General features: G+C 45.1%; 1 protein-coding gene across 1 annotated transcript in view; it reads right to left on the minus strand.

Annotated features, from left to right (window-relative positions):
- Positions 1-17089, minus strand: part of si:ch1073-416d2.4 (coiled-coil domain-containing protein 42 homolog) — a 56939-nt gene extending 39850 nt beyond the window's left edge. Inside the window, exons 1-4 of the mRNA XM_068038265.1 lie at positions 16826-17089; positions 5626-5672; positions 3174-3346; positions 2238-2395 (exon numbers count right to left, since the gene is read on the minus strand). Coding sequence (XP_067894366.1) covers positions 2238-2395; positions 3174-3346; positions 5626-5672; positions 16826-16935 — 488 coding nt within the window. The 5' untranslated portion in view covers positions 16936-17089. The remainder of the gene's footprint in view (positions 1-2237; positions 2396-3173; positions 3347-5625; positions 5673-16825) is intronic.
- Between the last annotated feature and the right edge of the window lie 915 nt (positions 17090-18004).

The raw sequence follows: 18004 nt of genomic DNA on the forward strand, positions 1-18004 counted from the left end.
ATTCCAAAGAGAGATTTTGATCTGGTTACCACTCAAAATGAGAAACGGCCAGAGTTCAGTCCTTCAATCCTAAATTAACAGCACATGCTCTTCCAATCATGACTTCCATTCCTTTTATTTCTATTAATACAGACCCTCACATACATCACATGCCTGCCAGGTCATTACATTATTCCAAGGAACACAGTGTCTACATTGTTCTAAGTGAAGGCAAACTATTGCACTGCTAAAAAGAGCATGATCTGAATTTTTGCTTCACTTATTAATCAGCAAAAACATCATTTCCAGTGCCAAGTGCACATTTTTGCGGTTAATATCAAAAGTGTATAGTGTAGAAGCTATGACATTCTTCCATATAGATGGTAAAATAATCCTGAGGAAACTCTTTAGTGATCTGGTTAGGCTGCATCTGTGCTCATTAAGACACAAGAAAAACATCCGAATCCGGGAAGTAGCGCAAACAAACTGACTAAGTTTATTCCAAGTGACAAGAGTTATGAGCATAGGTTAGAAAAATCTCCACTCTTCAACCTTGCACAGGAAAGAGAACCTTATGGAGGTAAAGAAGACACTGGCCAGAATTTTACGCCCCCCCACCAAACGAGTGGGCTTGTGGCGAGTCGGGGGGTGCAGAAAATTGAGTGGGAGGCAATGGGGCCGTACACGACCCCCTGCTGCAACTTTACGCAGAGCGGCAGCATCGAGAATCAGCCCGCCCGCCCCAGGCGAATCAAGGCCCTTAAGTGGTCAATTAACTGGCACTTAAGGGCCTCTGCCCACCGCTGCGGGTATTTTACCCTTGGCTGGCAGGCGGCTGAGGCCTGAAGAAGCCCGCCTGGTTTTACCAGGCGGCCTTCTTGCGGGCTGGGGGGCCCTCCTGATCAGGCACCCTGTGCCCCACGGAGGGCCGCCCCCGAAGCCCCAACCGCCTCCAACAAACAACATTCCCCCTGCCCCCCTAACCGACCTCCACCCGCCTCGCCGGGGCCCGACCGATTGTCCCCAGTGAGGCCCTAAAAACATACCTTTTTTCCGGGGCTGTCCTTCATCTTCTTCCGATGGCTGGGTGTAGTCCTAGCAGTGGCCACCGCTCACAGTGATGCTGCTGGGACTAAGAGCTGCCGGCCTGCTGATTGGCTGGTAGCTCCATTAGGCGGGACTTCCTGCCTCAAGGAGGTGGAGGTCCCGCCCAAGGCCAATTAAGGGGAGCGAAAAATTCCGGTCTGGCTCCCCAGATTCGACAGATGCGGGCTCGCCACCAACTTTTCAGCCAGTGGGCAGGGCCTCCCAACCAATGAAAAATCACGGCCAATAAGTGGAATAGAAAATGTTTATGAGTGGTATTTGAAATTAAAGCATGTATAGGACAATGGGACTTATGTCAAAAAGCACTTCTTCACATATAGTATGATTAACACTTGGAATAGTCTTCTGGATATGGTCATGGAGGTAAAACTCTGGAGTTATTCCAGACGTAATTAAATGCTGTAATAGGAGAATAGTGGATTTCCATGGAATTATGATCTAAATAGCACAAGTAGCATCCATTGTCCATACCTACCTTTGCAATATAATTTTTTACATAATTACATGACACAAATACCACATTTTAATTGAATCACATGGTGTGGTATCATGTTAGCCTAATCGCATTGCACACCATTGGGTAACTACACTCCACCATGTCAAGGAAACTAAGAAACCATTATGTTTCTATACATTATACAGAACAGCAGTGTGAAGGGCATTGCAAAGCAGAAACAGATACCTCTGAAGTTGAAATGATGTTATTAAGCCAAGTGAGTGGAGGTTATTTTTAAATTTACTTCTTTAAATATTTTTACCATTGTATGCGGCTGGCATACAGAGAGCAGCAGAGACTACATCGGGGGAGGGGGAGGATACAATAATAATGGAATGCTAACAAGAGCCACATTATCTTAAGCAGTGTTATAACAATGACAGCTTACTTTTTACTCTTTGCAGGGTACAAGAAAATACCTCTCCGTTATTTATTGTGTGAGTCTGGAGTTCTTCAATATTCAAGTACCTCCAACTGCTCATCTCCCTCCAACTTCAGATTCAAAACTACTATTTTTCAAATTGTGTAACAGTGAACAGAAGGTTGGTTGAACCCAAGAAAAGGGTTCAAATGCCCTGTATCACCAAGGCAACAACATTTGAAAGCTATATGTTTACCATGTGCTCTAAGGGGGCAATGAGACTCAGTTGCGTACCTGGCTTTAACCTCTTCAAATTGCTGAAGTAGCTCTTTTAACTCCTTCTGTTTCACCTCATTTTCTTTCACTTCAAACTGGTATTTTTTAATTGCACGACATCTCTTTGCCTCAGTATCCCTGAGAAATTTATCAAACTTCAGGGCTCTTTGTTTATTCTACGGACAAAAATTAAAAGAATACAAAATGCCATTATTTAGATTACGTATTTTGCAGCTAAAATAATATTCTGTTTAGAATGGAAGAAATCAAAATGTATAAGTTTAAATGCCTTCAGGTTAAACAGCCATAAGCATTTACCATCTCTTGACAGCAGTACCAGGCGGTATGCTTTCAAATAATTAATATTTCACTTGCTCACCAATCTCAATGCAACAATGAAAGAATTTTAAAAAACAAGATGCATTGCAGCAACGCACCAAGGCTCCTTTGACAGCACCTTCCAAGTCTGCGATCTCTACCACCTAGAAGGACAGGGGCAGCAGATGCATAGGAACACTACCATCTGCAAGTTCCCCTCCAAGTCACACCATCCTGACTTGGAATTATATCATCTTCCTCCACTGTCGCTAACAGCACTGTGGGTGTATCTACACCCCAAGGACTGCAGCGGTTCAAGAAGGCAGCTTACCACCACCTCCTCAAGGGCAGTTGGGGATGGGCAATAAATGCTGGCCCAGCCAGCGCTGCCCACATTCAATGAATGGTTTTCAAAGAGTTTCATTTTTAGGTACACACTGCTGCCACTGTGCATCAGTGGTGGAAGGAGTGAATGTTTGTGGATGGGGTGCCAATCAAGCAGGCTGCTTTGCCCTGGATGGTGTCGAGTTTCTTGAGTGCTCACTGATCTAAACAGAAGGTCTTGCAGAGTGATCAAATTTAAGGTTCAGATTAATAAACTAGCAGTAATTAGCATAACATTGTGCATTTTCTTACCACCTGCTCTCTTCTTTCAAATTCCACCCTCCGCTGGGCAATAGCTTCCATGCGTTGAAAAAACTCTTGCCTTTTAACTGCGAGTTCAGCATTAACTTGGTCAACTTCCACTTCTTTCTTCAGCACTAAAGTCGTCTGAAGTGTTTTACTGTCACTCACTAGAATCTCACCGGCTGCCTGAAATAGTAATAAAGTTAAACAGCAAAGTCTGAGGCCATGAAGGTATTTAAGCACAAGGATGAGAAATTTAAATTTGAGGCTTTGAGGTCGGAAACCAACGTATGTCAGCGAGGGCGAAGGTGATGAGCAAGTGGAGATTGTTGCTAATATAGGGTAGCGTTTTAAATGAGCTGAAGGTCGTGGGGCTGGATTTTAAGAGCCCACCTCTGATGTCGGCGGCCAGCTCAAAAACTGGCGGCCAGCACGCCAAAGAGCCGCCTCAATTGCCTGCGCGGTGGCTCATTTAAATAGCCAGGGCAGCCCACTGCCCCCCCCACCAATCACGTGAAGGGAGCGGGCTTTCCATTTTTAAAGGGCAGCCAGCCCTGACAGCAGATTTAAATTTTTAAAGCTACACCCACCCCCGCAAAAGTTCTCAAATAAATTTCTCACGCCCCTTTCCCGCCCCCAATAACAATTACATTAACTCTTTGCCCTTTCCTGCCCAAAAACACTTACTTTTTACATCTGACCTTCCCCCCGCCACCAAACTGCACAAAGTTTAAAGTTCATCCCTTCCCACCATCCCCTACACCCATTACATTTATTTGACCCCATCCCCACTCCCTCCCCCGTACTGAGAATCTTACCTCCTCCCCCTCCCCACCAGTATCACTCCGGCTTTCCCCAGACGGGGAATTGAAGGTGGGGAGTGACGGCTGCCGCACTGAGGATCACGGCGGCCCGGAAGATGGAGGGTAAATTTATTTAAAATGTATCCATTTTATTGATTTAAATATTGAAATTCAGGTCCCGTCGCCCAGCAGCGGGGGTGGGTGGCTGCCACAGAGCCTCACCGCCGTCAGGAAGATCGGGTCGGGCCCTCGCGGCATCGGCCTCTGAGGCGGGCCCCTGCCGGACCCATATTCTGGCCGCACCCCCACCCCCCCCGCCACGGAGCGCAACATCGTGGGCTTGGTAAAATCCAGCCCATGGAGGGTGAAGGATGGGAGGCTTACCAAGAGAGCATTCGAATAGTCTCTGAGGGTTTCAGTAGCAGATGGGCTAAGTTGCTCTTTTACAACTACCAAGAGAAAAGTCTTTCATCTCATCAGTCTGGGCTGGATTCAATCCCTCATTGAGAAACACTGCAAAGTGTGGTCCGCGAGGGTCCTCCAGGAGGTCCACGGGCTGGTCCAAAATGCAAGTAAATGATGCACAATGCCACGGCCCAGGCCATACGTGATAACAAGCCAGAACCCTCAGCCTCACCACTTGCATGATACCACACGACCAACCCAGCTCCTGCGTGCACAGCATGAGCTGTCAGACATGCAAGCAACAACAATGCAGTTTTATAAGCAAGATTTATGTTACTGTTCATTTTGGTTGATTAATATAGATATAAGACAAGTAATAGCTTCTCAGAAGAAGATGATTTTATAATGCATATTAGAATGTTTCAAATAAACATGTTCTCTTGCAGTATTAATGTTTATATGAAAATGTCCAATGAATAATTTAATTATATTTAATCAAAAAAATGACTGCACATAAATTTATCACATTTAGTAATGAAAAATCAGGGAAATATTTATAGTTTCCATAAGTTCCCATTAATTCTGATGAGTTTTTTTTAATGGTGATGAGGAAAGAGGGTGGGGGTAGGACCAGTCGGTGTCTGCAGGATTTTTTGCCCTGCCTAAGTGGTCCACCACTGCCTCACAGATAATAGGTTAACAGCTAGCTCATTTCACTATCTGGCCCATATCTCTCTGTAAGTTAATGTTTAGCATTTTCCTGCCATTTTCTGCTGCAGAGACTGACAGTCTTAATGAAGTTTGTTCTGGAGTTAATAGCACTATGCAGCCAAACAGATACTAGATCTGAGGAGTCAGTCTAACATTATTCACTAACAGTTTCATCAGCTGAAGACAAGATTCAAGCAGTCCCAACAAAGACTTCCACAATAACACCAACACATGCAGCTACACAATACTGTATAGTTAGGATGCCATTTTACAAGCCAACAGGACATCATCTTACTTGGAACTGCACTGTCTTGATGAGATAATATTTACAAATGTTATCTCAGGTGCTGTACTGCACAAATCAGGGGCAAATACTAGAGATTAAATCCACCATCAATACTGATTTTTGAAGTCACAACATCAGTGGAAAATGGTGTTAGTCCAATGCAATTTAATAACTCTACATCGACTCTTGCAATATAACAGAGGGTAAATGCTAAACCTTTTACATCTGGACAGGATAACGTGGAAGGAAAAAGAACTTGCCTGTCTGATTATTGGAATGTAATTAACATCTTCGTCTTCATCCCTGAGAAAAAAATAAATATTGCTGTTAAAAGCAGACCACATTTAACTTTCACCACTGGGCAGAAAACTGGTGGTACATCCTGCCCAAATTTCCTTTCCTATTGAAGTCACGGGAAATGATCTTGTCTAACGAACTATCAAGGGTTCATGTTGAATGGCACAGGTTGGATGGGGCCTCAAAATCTTAAGACCAGTACTGGACTATCTTCTGATAGGCCTTAATCAGCTGAATTTTAAAAGCTGTAACCAATTTGAGGAAACGGATACAGAAGCTGTTCTAATTTCTCCACAGAAAATGCCGCTCCAAATTTCTGGTGAAGTTTTGAACTGACACTTGACATTGCCACCAGCTTTCAACTGTATGAAAACTAGCCCAGGTGATATTACTCAGACATTTATTTCAAAGCATCAGCCCTGGCTCAGTGGTAGCACTCTCACCCCTGAGTGGGGGTTCAGATCCTACTCCAGAGACAAGCACCTAATCTCAGATAAGTGAGTGTTGGACACCCAGAGGCAGCATCTTTCATACGAGATGATAAATGGAAGCCCCGCTTGCACTTTCAGATGGGCATAAAAGATGCCATGGAACGATTTGATGAGCAGGGGTTTACATCCTGGTCAATATTTATCCCTTAACCTGCATTACTAAAAGAAAGATTTTTTTATCATCATCATATTTGATGTTTGTGGGAGCTTGCTGTATGCAAATCACCTGCCGAGTCCCCTACATATTTTTAATTCATTCACGGGATGCGAGTATTGCTGGCAAGGCCAGCATTTATGATACATCTTTAATTGCCCTTGAGCGGGTGGTGGTGAACCACCTTCTTGAACCGCGCAGTCCGTGTGGTACAGGGACACCCACAGTGCTGTTAAGTAGGGAGTTATTAGAATTTTTCGTAGCAGCTCAGTACTTGGTGGCTTGCTAGACCATTTCAGAGTGCAGATAAGAGTCAAACACATTGCTGTGGGTCTGGAGTCACATGTAGGCCAGACCAGGTAAGAACAGTAGATTTCCTTCCCTAAAGAACAATGGAACGGTAGCAGTTCTCATGGGTGGTGCCAGAGGACTGGAGAATTCCAAATGGAGCACAGCACATCAGTGCGAAAGATAAGGTAGAAGCATTTGCAACAATCTTCAGCCAGAAGTGCCGAGTTGATGATCCATCTTGGCCCCCTCCTGAAGTCCCCAGCATTACAGATGCCAGACTACAGCCAATTCGATTCACTCCGCGTGATATCAAGAAATGACTGAAGGCACTGGATACTGCAAAAGCTATGGGTCCTGACAATAATCCGGCAATAGTACTGAAGACCTGTGCTCCAGAACTTGCTGCAACCCTAGCCAAGCTGTTACAGTCTAGCTACAACACTGGCATCTACCCAGCAATGTGGAAAATTGCCCAGGTATGTCCTGTACACAAAAAGCAAGACAAGTCCAACCCGGCCAATTACCGCCCCATCAGCCTACTCTCAATCATCAGAAAAGTGATGGAATGTGTCATCAACAGTGCAATCAAGCAGAACTTGCTTAGCAATAACCTGCTCAGTGACGCTCAGTTTGGGTTCCGCCAGGGCCACTCAGCCCCTGACCTCACTACAGCCTTGGTTCAAACATGGACAAAAGAGCTGAACTCAAGAGGCGAGGTCAGAGTGACTGCCCTTGACATCAAGGCAGCATTTGACAGAGTATAGCATCAAGGAGCCCTCGCAAAACTAGAGTCAATGGGAATCAGGGGGAAAACTCTCTGCTGGTTGGAGTCATACCTAGCGCAAACGAAGAAGGTTGTTGGAGGTCAATCATCGAGCTCCAGGACATCACTGCAGGAGTTCCTCAGGGTAGTGCCCTAGGCCCAACCATCTTCAGCTGCTTCATCAATGACCTTCCTTCAATCATAAGTTCAGAAGTGGGGATGTTCGCTGATGAATGCACAATGTTCAGCACCATTCGTGACTCCTCAAATACTGAAGCAGTCAGTGTAGAAATGTAGCAAGAACTGGACAATATCCAGGCTTGGGCTGATAAGTGGCAAGTAACATTCACGCCACACAAGTGTCAGGCAATGACCATCTCCAACAAGAGAGAATCTAACCATCTCCCCTTGACATTCAATGGCATTACCATCGTTGAATCCCCCACTATCAACATCCTAGGGCCTACCATTGACCAGAAACTGAACTGGAGTAGCCATATAAATACCATGGCTACAAGAGCAGGTCAGAGGCTAGGAATCCTGAAGCAAGTAACTCACCTCCTGACTCCCCAAAACATGTCCACCATCTACAAGGCACAAGTCAGGAGTGTGATGGAATACTCTCCGCTTGCCTGGATGGGTGCAGCTTCAACAACACTCAAGAAGCTCGACACCATCCAGAACAAAGCAGCCCGCTTGATTGGCACACCATCCACAAACATTCACTCCCTCCACCACCGATGCACAGTGGCAGCAGTGTGTACCATCTACAAGATGCACTGCAGCAATGCACCAAGGCTCCTTAGACAGCATCTTCCAAACCCGTGACCTACCACCTCGGAGGACAAGAGCAGCAGATGCATGAGAATTTCACCACCTGCAAGTTCCCCTTCAAGTCACACACCATCCTGACTTGGAACTATATCGCCGTTCCTTCACTGTGGCTGGGTCAAGATCCTGGAACTCCCTTCCTAACAGCACTGTGGGTGTACCTACCTCACATGGACTGCAGCGGTTCAAGAAGGCAGCTCACCACCACCTTCTCAAGGGCAATTAGGGATGGGCAATAAATGCTGGCATAGCCAGTGATGCCCACATCCTATGAATGAATGTTAAAAATGTTACACGCTTGTTCAAAAAAGGGTGTAAAGATAAGCCCAGCAACTACAAGCCAGTCAGTTTAGCCTTGATGGTGAGGAAGCTGCTAGAAATGATAATTCGGGATAATGGAGAATCAAGAGAATGGTGTAAATGAGGAATTGCAAGATATTAATATCGGTTAAAAAAAGTACTGGAGAAATTAATGGGACTTAAAGTAGATAAATCCCCCGGACCTGATGATCTACGTCCCAGAGCGTTGAAAGATGTGGCTGTAGTGACAGTAGATGCATTGGTGGTCATCTTTCAAAATTCTATAGACTCTGGAATGGTTCCTGCAGATTGGAAGGTGGCAAATGTAACCCCACTATTTAAGGAAGAAGGGAGAAAGAAAACAGGGAACTATAGACCTGTTAGTTCAACAATAGTCATAGGGAAAATGCTAGAATCTATAACAAAAGGATGTGATAACAGGATACTTAGAAAATAATGGTAGGATTGGGCAGAGTCAACATGCATTTATGAAAGGGAAATCATGTTTAACAAACCTATTGGAGCTTTTTGAGGATGTAACTAGCAGAATAGATAACGGGGAACCAGCGGATGTGGTATATTTTGATTTTCAGAAAGCTTTTGATAAGGTCCCACACAAGCGGTTAGTAAACAAAATTAGAGCACATGAGATTGGGGAGAATATATTGGCATGGATTGAGAACTGGTTAACGGACAGAAAACAGAGAGTAGGAATAAATGGGTCATTTTCGGATTGGCAGGCTGTGACTAGTAGGGTACCACAAGGATCCGTGCTTGGGCCCCAGCTATTCACAATCTATGTCAATGATTTGGATGCGGGGATTAAATGTAATATTTCCAAGTTTGCAGATGACACAAAACTAGGTGGAAGTGTGAGTTGTGAGGAGGATGCAAAGACGCTTCAAGGGGATTTGGAGAGGCTAAGCGAGTGGGCAAAAATTTGGCAGATGGAATACAATGTGGAGAAATGTGAGGTTATCCAGAATATTTCTGAAATGGTGAAAGGCTGGGACGTGTTGAATTTCAAAGGGACTTAGGTGTCCTTGTTCATGAGTCACTGAAAGCTAACATGCAGGTACAGCAAACAATTAAGAAGGTAAACGGTACGTTGCCCTTCAAAACAAGAGGATTTGTGTATCAGAGTAAAGATGTCTTACTGTAATTATATAGAGCCTTGGTGAGACTGCACCTGGAGTATTGTGTACAGTGTTGGTCCCCTTACCTAAGGAAGGAGAGATATACTTGACATGGAGGGAGTGCAACAAAGGTTCACCAAACTAATTCGGGGATGGAGGGATTGTCCTATAAGGAAAGATTAAAAAGACTGGGCCTTTATTCTCTGTTTAGAAGAATGAGAGGTGATTTCATTCAAACATACAAAATTCTTACAGGGCTCGACAGGGTTGATGCAGGAAGGATGTTTTCCCTGTCTGGGGAGTCTAGAACCAGGGGACACAGTCTCATAATAAAGGGGCAGGCCATTTAGGACTGAGGTGAGGAGGAATTTCTTCACTCATTGTCCAAATATCGATTGGGATGATGTTAGAGTAAAGGGAAAGGAGGGGGAGAAATTTCTGGATTGTGTTCAGGAGAACTTCCTTGATCAGCATATTCTTGGCCAACTAGAAAGGAGGCATTGCTGGATCTGGTGCTGGGAAATGTGGACCAAGTGTCTGTGGGGGAGCACTCGGGTAAGAGTGATCATCATATCATAAGGTTTAGATTCGCAATGCAGAAAAGCAAGGAATGATATAAGGTAGAATGGCTAGATTGGAAGACGACTAATTTCAATGTGACGAGAAAAGATCGAGCCAAGATAAAATGGAACCCAAGACTGACAGGAAAAGCTGTAATGGAACAATGGGTTATCTTCAAGGAAGAGAAGCTTCAGGTACAGGCTAGGCACATTCCAACAAGGACGAAAGGTAGGGGAACCAAAAACACTGTCATTGCAATGACAAGGAAGATAGAGAATATGATGAAACAAAAAAGGAGGGTGTATGATGCATATCAAGTGAATTCTTCAAGTGAGAACCAGGCCAAATACAATAAGTTGAGAGGGGAGGTGAAGAGGAAAATAAGACTGGCAAAGAGAGAATATGAGAATAGAATGGCAGTCAACATAAAAATCTTCTACCAGTGTGTAAATAGTAAGTGGGTGGTAAGAGGTTGAGTAGAGCCTATTAGGGACAAAGAGGGTAAGACATCCTTACAGGCACAGGGCAAGGCTAGAATACTTAATGAGTACTTTGTATTGGTGTTTACTAAGAGGATGCTGACAAAATATCATTAGAAGAGGAGAGTGTAGAGACAATGGATAGGGAAAAATTGAGAAGGAGGTGGTACTGGAGAGGCTGGCTATCCTCAGGATAGATAAGTTACCATGTCTGGATGGCTTGCATCCCAGGTTGCTAAAGGAAGTGGGGGTGGAGATAGCAGAAGGGCTTGCCATGATTTTCCAATCTTCCCTGGATACAGGAGAGGGGATAGAGGATTGGAGAGTGGCAAATATGACACCCTTATTCAAGAAAGGGTCTAAGGACAGTCCTAGCAACTACAGGCCAGTTAGTTTAATATCAGTGGTGGGTAAGGTTTGAGAAACAATAATCAGGGAAATAAATCAACAGGCACTTGGAGAGATTTGAGTTAATTAAGGTTAGCCAGCATGGATTTGCAAAAGGCAGATCATGCTTGACTAATCTAACTGAATTTTTTGATGAAGTAACAGAGGAGGTTAATGAAGGGAATACAGTGGATGTTGTCTGTATGGATTTTAAGAAAGCGTTTGATAAAGTACCATATAAAAGGCTGGTTAACAAAATTGAGGCTCATGGAATAGGAGGGTCAGTATCCAGTTGGATAAAAACTTGGCTTAAGGACAGAAAACAGCGAGTCGTGGTAAATAGTTGTTTTTCAGACTGGAGGATAGTAGTCAGTGGTGTTCCCCAAGGGTCAGTGCTAGGACCATTGCTTTTTTTTTGCTATATATAAATGACTTTGATCTTGGAATACAGAGTAGAATTTCAAAATTTGCCAATGATGCCAAACTTGGAGGAGTGGCCGACAGTGAGGATACGAATCACCTGCAGCAGGCTAGCAGAATGGGTAGACAAGTGACAGAAGGAATTTAATAGACAGATGTGAGGTGATGCATTTTGACAAAAGGGATATGGTGAGGCAATATAGACTGAATGGTGCAGTTCTAAAGAGTGTGCAGGAACAGAGAGACCTGGGGGTGCATGTGCATCAATCGTTGAAGGTGGCAGGACACATTGAGAGAGTGGTTAGCAAAGCATATCGGATCTTGGGCTTCATAAATAGAAGCATATAGTACAAAAGCAAGGTGGTTATACTGAACCTTTATAAAGCTCTGGTTGGGCCCCAACAAGGGTGTTGCGTCTAGTTCTGGTCGCCACACTTTAGGAAGGACACACTTTAGTGAGGGTCCTTGAGGGTGAAGAGGAGATTTACCAGAATGGTTCCAGGGATGGGGGAATTTTACTTACAGGATTATGTTGAAAAAGCTGGGCTTGTTCTCTCTGGCGCAAGTTGGATTGAGGGGAGATTTATTCGAGGTGTACAAGATTATGACAGAAAAGGTAGACAAGGAAAAACTGTTCCCAGTAACTGATGGTACAAGGACTAGGGGACACAGATTGAAAGGTTTGGGCAAAAGATGCAGGGCGAATGTGAGGAAGCACTTTTTTACGCAGCGGCAATGACAAGGAACTTGCTGCCCACGAGGGTGGTGGAAGTGGAGACAATCAATGATTTCAAAAGGAAATTGGATGGGTACTTGAAGGAAATAAACTTGCAGGGCTAAGGGGATCGTGTTGGGGAGTGGGACTGACTGGATTGCTCTATGGGGAGCCAGCATGGACGCGATGGGTAGAATGGCCTCCTTCTCTGCCGTAAAGGACTCTCTGACTCTTTTGGAGTCATAGCTAGCACAAAGGAAGATGGTTGTGGGTATTGGACACCAAACATCTAAGTCACAGCACATCATTGCAGGAGTTCCTCAGGGTTGTGTCCTCGGCCCAACCATCTTCAGTTGCTTCATCAATGGCCTTCCCTCCATCATAAGGTCAGAAGTGGGGATGTTCGTTGATGATTGCACACTGTTCAGTTCCATTCAGATACTGAAGCAGTCTGTGCCCGCATGCAGCAAGACCTGGACAACATTCAGGCTTGCGCAGATAAGTGGCAAGTCAAACTCGTGCCACACAAGTGCCAGGCAATGACCATCTCCAACAAGAGAGAATCTAACCACCTCTCCTTGACATTCAACAGCATTACTATCGCGGAATCCTCCACCATCAACATCCTGGGTGTTACCATTGACCAAAAACTTAACTGGACCAGACATTTAAATACTCTGGCTACAAGAGCAGGTCAGAGACAGGGAATTCTTCAATGGCACCCCATCCACCAACTTAAACATTCACTCTCCCCATCAACGGCGCATGGTGGCAGCAGTGTGTACCATCTCCAGGATGCATGCCAGCAACTCACCAAGGCTCATTCAACAGCACCTTCCAAACCTGTGACCTCTATAAGAACAAGGGCAGCAGATGCATGGGAACCCCACCACCTGAAAGTTCCACTTCAAGTCACACACCATCCTGATTTGGAACTATACCACCATTCCTTCACTGTCACCGTGTCAAAATCCTGGAACTCCCTCCCTAACAGCACTGTGGGTGTACCTGCACCAGATGGACTGCAGCAGTTCAAGAAGGCAGCTCACCACCACTTTCTCAAGGGTAATTAGGGATGAGCAATAAATGCTGGCCTTACCGGTGACGCTCACATCCCATGAATGAATTTTAAAAAATTAAACCAGATGGGTTTTTTTTAAATGACAATTCAGTAGTTTCACGGTCACATGGCTGATACTAGCGGCTTTTTAATTGCAGATTTATTTAATGAATTGAATTGAAATTCCACAGTTGCTGTAGTGAGATTTGAGCTCATGTCTCTGGATCATCAGTCCAGGCCACTGGATTACTAGTCCAGTTACATAACCATCATGCTACCTTACCCATTACAACAGTGACAACACTTCAAAAGGTACTTCATTGGCTCTTTGGGACATCCCACAGTCATGAAAGATTATGTATAAATGCAAGTCTTGCTTTCCTTCTATTTACTCAAATTCCCAGTGATTGCACTGTTGTATCCTTCAGAATCTACCTGGCCATATAATTTGGACACCCAGAGGTGCCAGAGTGTATTGTTTATGAAAATCACTGTAGTAAGATTTATATCAGCGTTTTATTTATTTATTTTATGTTTTTTTTTAATTTAGAGATACAGCACTGAAACAGGCCCTTCGGCCCACCGAGTCTGTGCCAACCAACAACCACCCATTTATACTAACCCTAAAGTAATCCCATATTCACTACCACCTACCTACACTAGGGACAATTTACAATGGCCAATTTACCTATCACCTGCAAGTCTTTGGCTGTGGGAGGAAACCGGAGCACCCGGCGAAAACCCACGCGGTCACAGGGAGAACTTGCAAACTCCACACAGGCAGTACCCAGAATTGAACCCGGGTCCCTGGAGCTGTGAGGCTGCGGTGCTAACCACTGCGCCACCCAGTGTAGTTTTGACTACAGCTGAACTCTTTTCTATGATTTTTACTTCTTCCCTGTTTCCATAGTAATTCAGGAAACTTAGTGCTGTTTTCTGACACTGCCATTTTTGTTACATTCACAATATGGGACAATGTGCAGGATTTTCCAGGAGGCGTTGGGACCCTTCCCCCCCACCCACAGCCAACATCAGGCCCATATGGGGATCCCCAGCCTGAGTATGTTATCAGTGCACCGCTGCCACAACCTTCTGGGAGGCGAGCTCCTAATTGGTTGTCTCTGTGCTTACCGTCCTTAAGGCGGGCTCCCAAGGCTGCAGGCCCAATCGGAGAACCCGCAGTGATGTCAGGCCAGCAGCCCAACCAGGAGAGGTGGGTGCTGCCAAGGCAGGTAGGCAAACTTGGAGGCGCCCTCTGTTGTCTGCATAGAATTCATTAAATAAAGAGGCTCGAAGCTGATAGGGACATTAGGTTGGAGGGGAAATCCTTCTGCAGGGCTAGTCATGGAGAGGGCTGGGACTGCAGCCTTTCATCCCCATGGTCCTGTCATTGGGACATGGAGTCTCTGGCTGCAATGGCTCCCTGGCTTGCCACCGGAGGCCACCTCGATTGAGCTGGCAGCCTCTGCACACAGTTGGCCAGGCGGGGGGAGGTGGGGGTGTGGGAAAGCCACTTTGACATCATTAAAATACCCATCCCGGTGCAAAATGGTCCCTTAATTGCACTAATTGGCTGCCTGCCTCCATGAAGCGGGAAGCCGACCTGGTTCCCAGTCCACCCTGGGACAGTCCCTCAGAGGAGGGAATGTGTCAGGGAGCTACTGTCCCACCTCCATCCCCATCTCCACAAGGCCGGGAAAATCCAGCCCAATGAGTTTCTCACTGAGAATCTCCCATCATTTGGGAGAACAGGAGAAACAATGGAAGGAAAACAGGTGGTTGAGGCTGCTCCAGGGGCTGACTGTGTCTGCCTGCAGGTAGCCTGATGCTCAACAGTTTAGGCATCAAAGTCAGTCTTTGTAAAACTGGTTACACAGGCTGGAATCAGCAGACAGCCAAATGCAAAGTTTGCTATTGCCACCAAGAACACTCCTTGGTAAAATGCACCATAGGACTGGAATTGCCAGTGTCAGAAACCATCAACTGTTCCCCCCAAGTGGTTCTTACTCTGCCTCCTTCCAGGGATGCTGCAATATGAGGAGGATATCCTGGAGTGGAAAATGAGGCCACCCAGTTCTTTCCTACCTCATTCTGCACCACCTCCACTGGAGTAAAGTATAAGAGATTCAGCAGGGTTTTTTTGTTAAATTATAAAGTTTTGATAGGGTGAATAGGGAAAGTATTCCCTCTGGTGAGTCAGTGAAGAGCAGTCAGTAACTTAAAATTATCACTGAGTGATGAGATAGTTCAGGAGAAATTTCTTTAAGTGCAGCATTGTTGGATCATGGAATGTTTTACCACGGGATGGTTGAGGGAGAACATCTTTTAAACGAAAGCAGATAAACATAGAAACATAGAAAATAGATGCAGGAGTAGGCCATTCAGCCCTTTGAGCCTGCTCCGCCATTCATTATGATCATGGCTAATCATCCAACTCAGTAATCTGTTCCTGCTTTCCCCCCCATATCCTTTGATCCCTTTTGCCTCAAGAGCAAGATCTAACTCCTTCTTGAAAACATACAACGTTTTGGCCTTAACTGCTTTCTGCGGTAGCGAATTCCACAGGCTCACCACTTTCTAGGTGAAGTAATTTCTCCTCATCTCAGTCCTGAAAGGTTTACCCCGTATCCTTAGACTATGACCCCCGGTTCTGGATTCCCCCACCATCGGGAACATCCTTCCTGCATCTACCCTGTCAAGTCCTATTAGAATTTTATAGGTTTCTATGAAATACCCCCTCACTCTTCTGAACTCCAGCGAATATAATCCTAACCGACTCAATCTCTTCTAATACGTCAGTCCCGCCATCCCAGGAATCAGTCTGGTAAACCTTCGCTGCACTCCCTCTATAGCAAGAACATCCTTCCTCAGATAAGGAGACCAAAACTGCACACAATATTCCAGGTGTGGCCTCACCAAGGCCCTGTATAATTGCAGCAAGACATCCCTGCTCCTGTACTTGAATCGTCTCACTATGAAGGCCAACATACCATTTGCCTTTTTTTAAAGCGGAGAATGGTACTGGACAATGGACAGAGATGAAAGGTCACATAACTCAACGTTAACTCTGCCTCTCTCTCCACAAATGCTGCCAGACCTGCTATTTCCAGCACTTTCTGTTTTTATTTTATAATGGAGAGAGAGAGAGCAGCACAATGAGGTTAGTTTTGAATTGGTCTAGTAAATAGCTAAGACAGACATGACTAGCTCAACGGCCTCCCTCTGCTGTAAAGTTTTATCATTCTATGGTTCCCCATTACCAGCCTCAAAAAGAGGTCTAGAATGTTGTGACACTCTATCACTTGGGCACAGACTCAGTTTCCTGCTGTCATATCCAGGGATGTGAGTGGCAGGATTGGTGGGTGCCCTTGCTGGAACACCACTGCTGAAAATGTTGCTAGCACCCGATAACACGACACACCCAAGAGGAATTATGCAAAGATGATTTGAGCAGTAATAGTCATAAAATAAATCGTCCAAAAATATGGCATGCACAGCGACAACGACTGAACAAATGTGCCAGTGCAATGCACAAAATGTCCCAAACTTTAAAGGGGCGGTTCGCTTTTACCTTCGTTCTCCCAGCTGAGTGACAAAGATATTTCTCTTGGGATTTTTTATGTGAAGCGAATAGCCGCGATGGTCTAACAGATGGGGCAGTTTGCTGGCGCCGTCGGCCATCCTTTTAAGTTTATTTTCAGCCCTCTGATCCGCAGCAGAATTTCAGGGAAAAAGTGTTGTTGTTGCTGCAAATACAAACTTGGTAAAAGCTGAAATCAGGCGTTGCCGGTGAAAGTATTTCTCTGCAAAGTGGAAGCCTAGTTGCTGGAGTCACAGGAAGCGACCGCTTCATATGGCAACACCAGGATCATGTGATAGTGCGAGGCAAAACATTACACTGTCACTATGGGAACCACCCGGAGACTGGGAGGCCGCACAAGATCATCCCTGAGCTCGATCCAACATAAATACTAATGCATTCCAACATTTGCACTCTGGGGCTTCTTTATTCTCATGCTATCCAAACCATTTCCCCCCTGCAGCTGAGATAGAATTCCAGTGATGTCCATAACCATCTGATTGCTTCTCAAGCCCCTGTAGGGTTGCCAACCATCCAGGATTGCCCTGGAGTCTCCAGGAATTAAACACTCATTCCCCAGGAGACTGCTGCAAGCAACCCCGGAGAAGACTTTTGTTCATTAATTATAAAAAATAGTGAACATGGGGAAGAAAAAGCTGTTTGACCGACAGTCAAGAATCATCCAATCTGATAGCAAAGCGTCTACTCACTTTCAAATTGCTTGGGACCGCGAGTGCAGACATGCTGTGCAACCAATGGCATTAGTGTGTGAACAGGGCAGTTGGAGCAGAAGGGAACTTGCAGAAGCTTGTACCACAGCGTGGCCACCCTAACCTCAAGCTGTCATTCATCTTCAGATGTGAGCATAGGGTTGCCAATTGTCAAGAAGACACGATATGCCAAATGAGCATTTTTTAATTCATTGACGGAAAACTTACATTAAACTTTTAATGAGAAAACCCCTGCAGTTAACTTTTTTTTTAAAAACTGGCAACCAAGATGGCCACCGCAATTTGCATCTGAAACACCTTTTCATATTCAAAAGATCCACCCGGAGCCAGAGGTTTGAGCAGATGGACCCAGGACAATGGCTTGCTCTAAGTGATTGAATTACCCAAAATGGCTTCACGAGCACGACAGTCAAGGCAATCCTAACACATTGACTTTGAA

This window comes from Heterodontus francisci, chromosome 9 (genome assembly GCF_036365525.1).
Source record: "Heterodontus francisci isolate sHetFra1 chromosome 9, sHetFra1.hap1, whole genome shotgun sequence".
In the NCBI taxonomy this organism is placed as follows: domain Eukaryota; kingdom Metazoa; phylum Chordata; class Chondrichthyes; order Heterodontiformes; family Heterodontidae; genus Heterodontus; species Heterodontus francisci.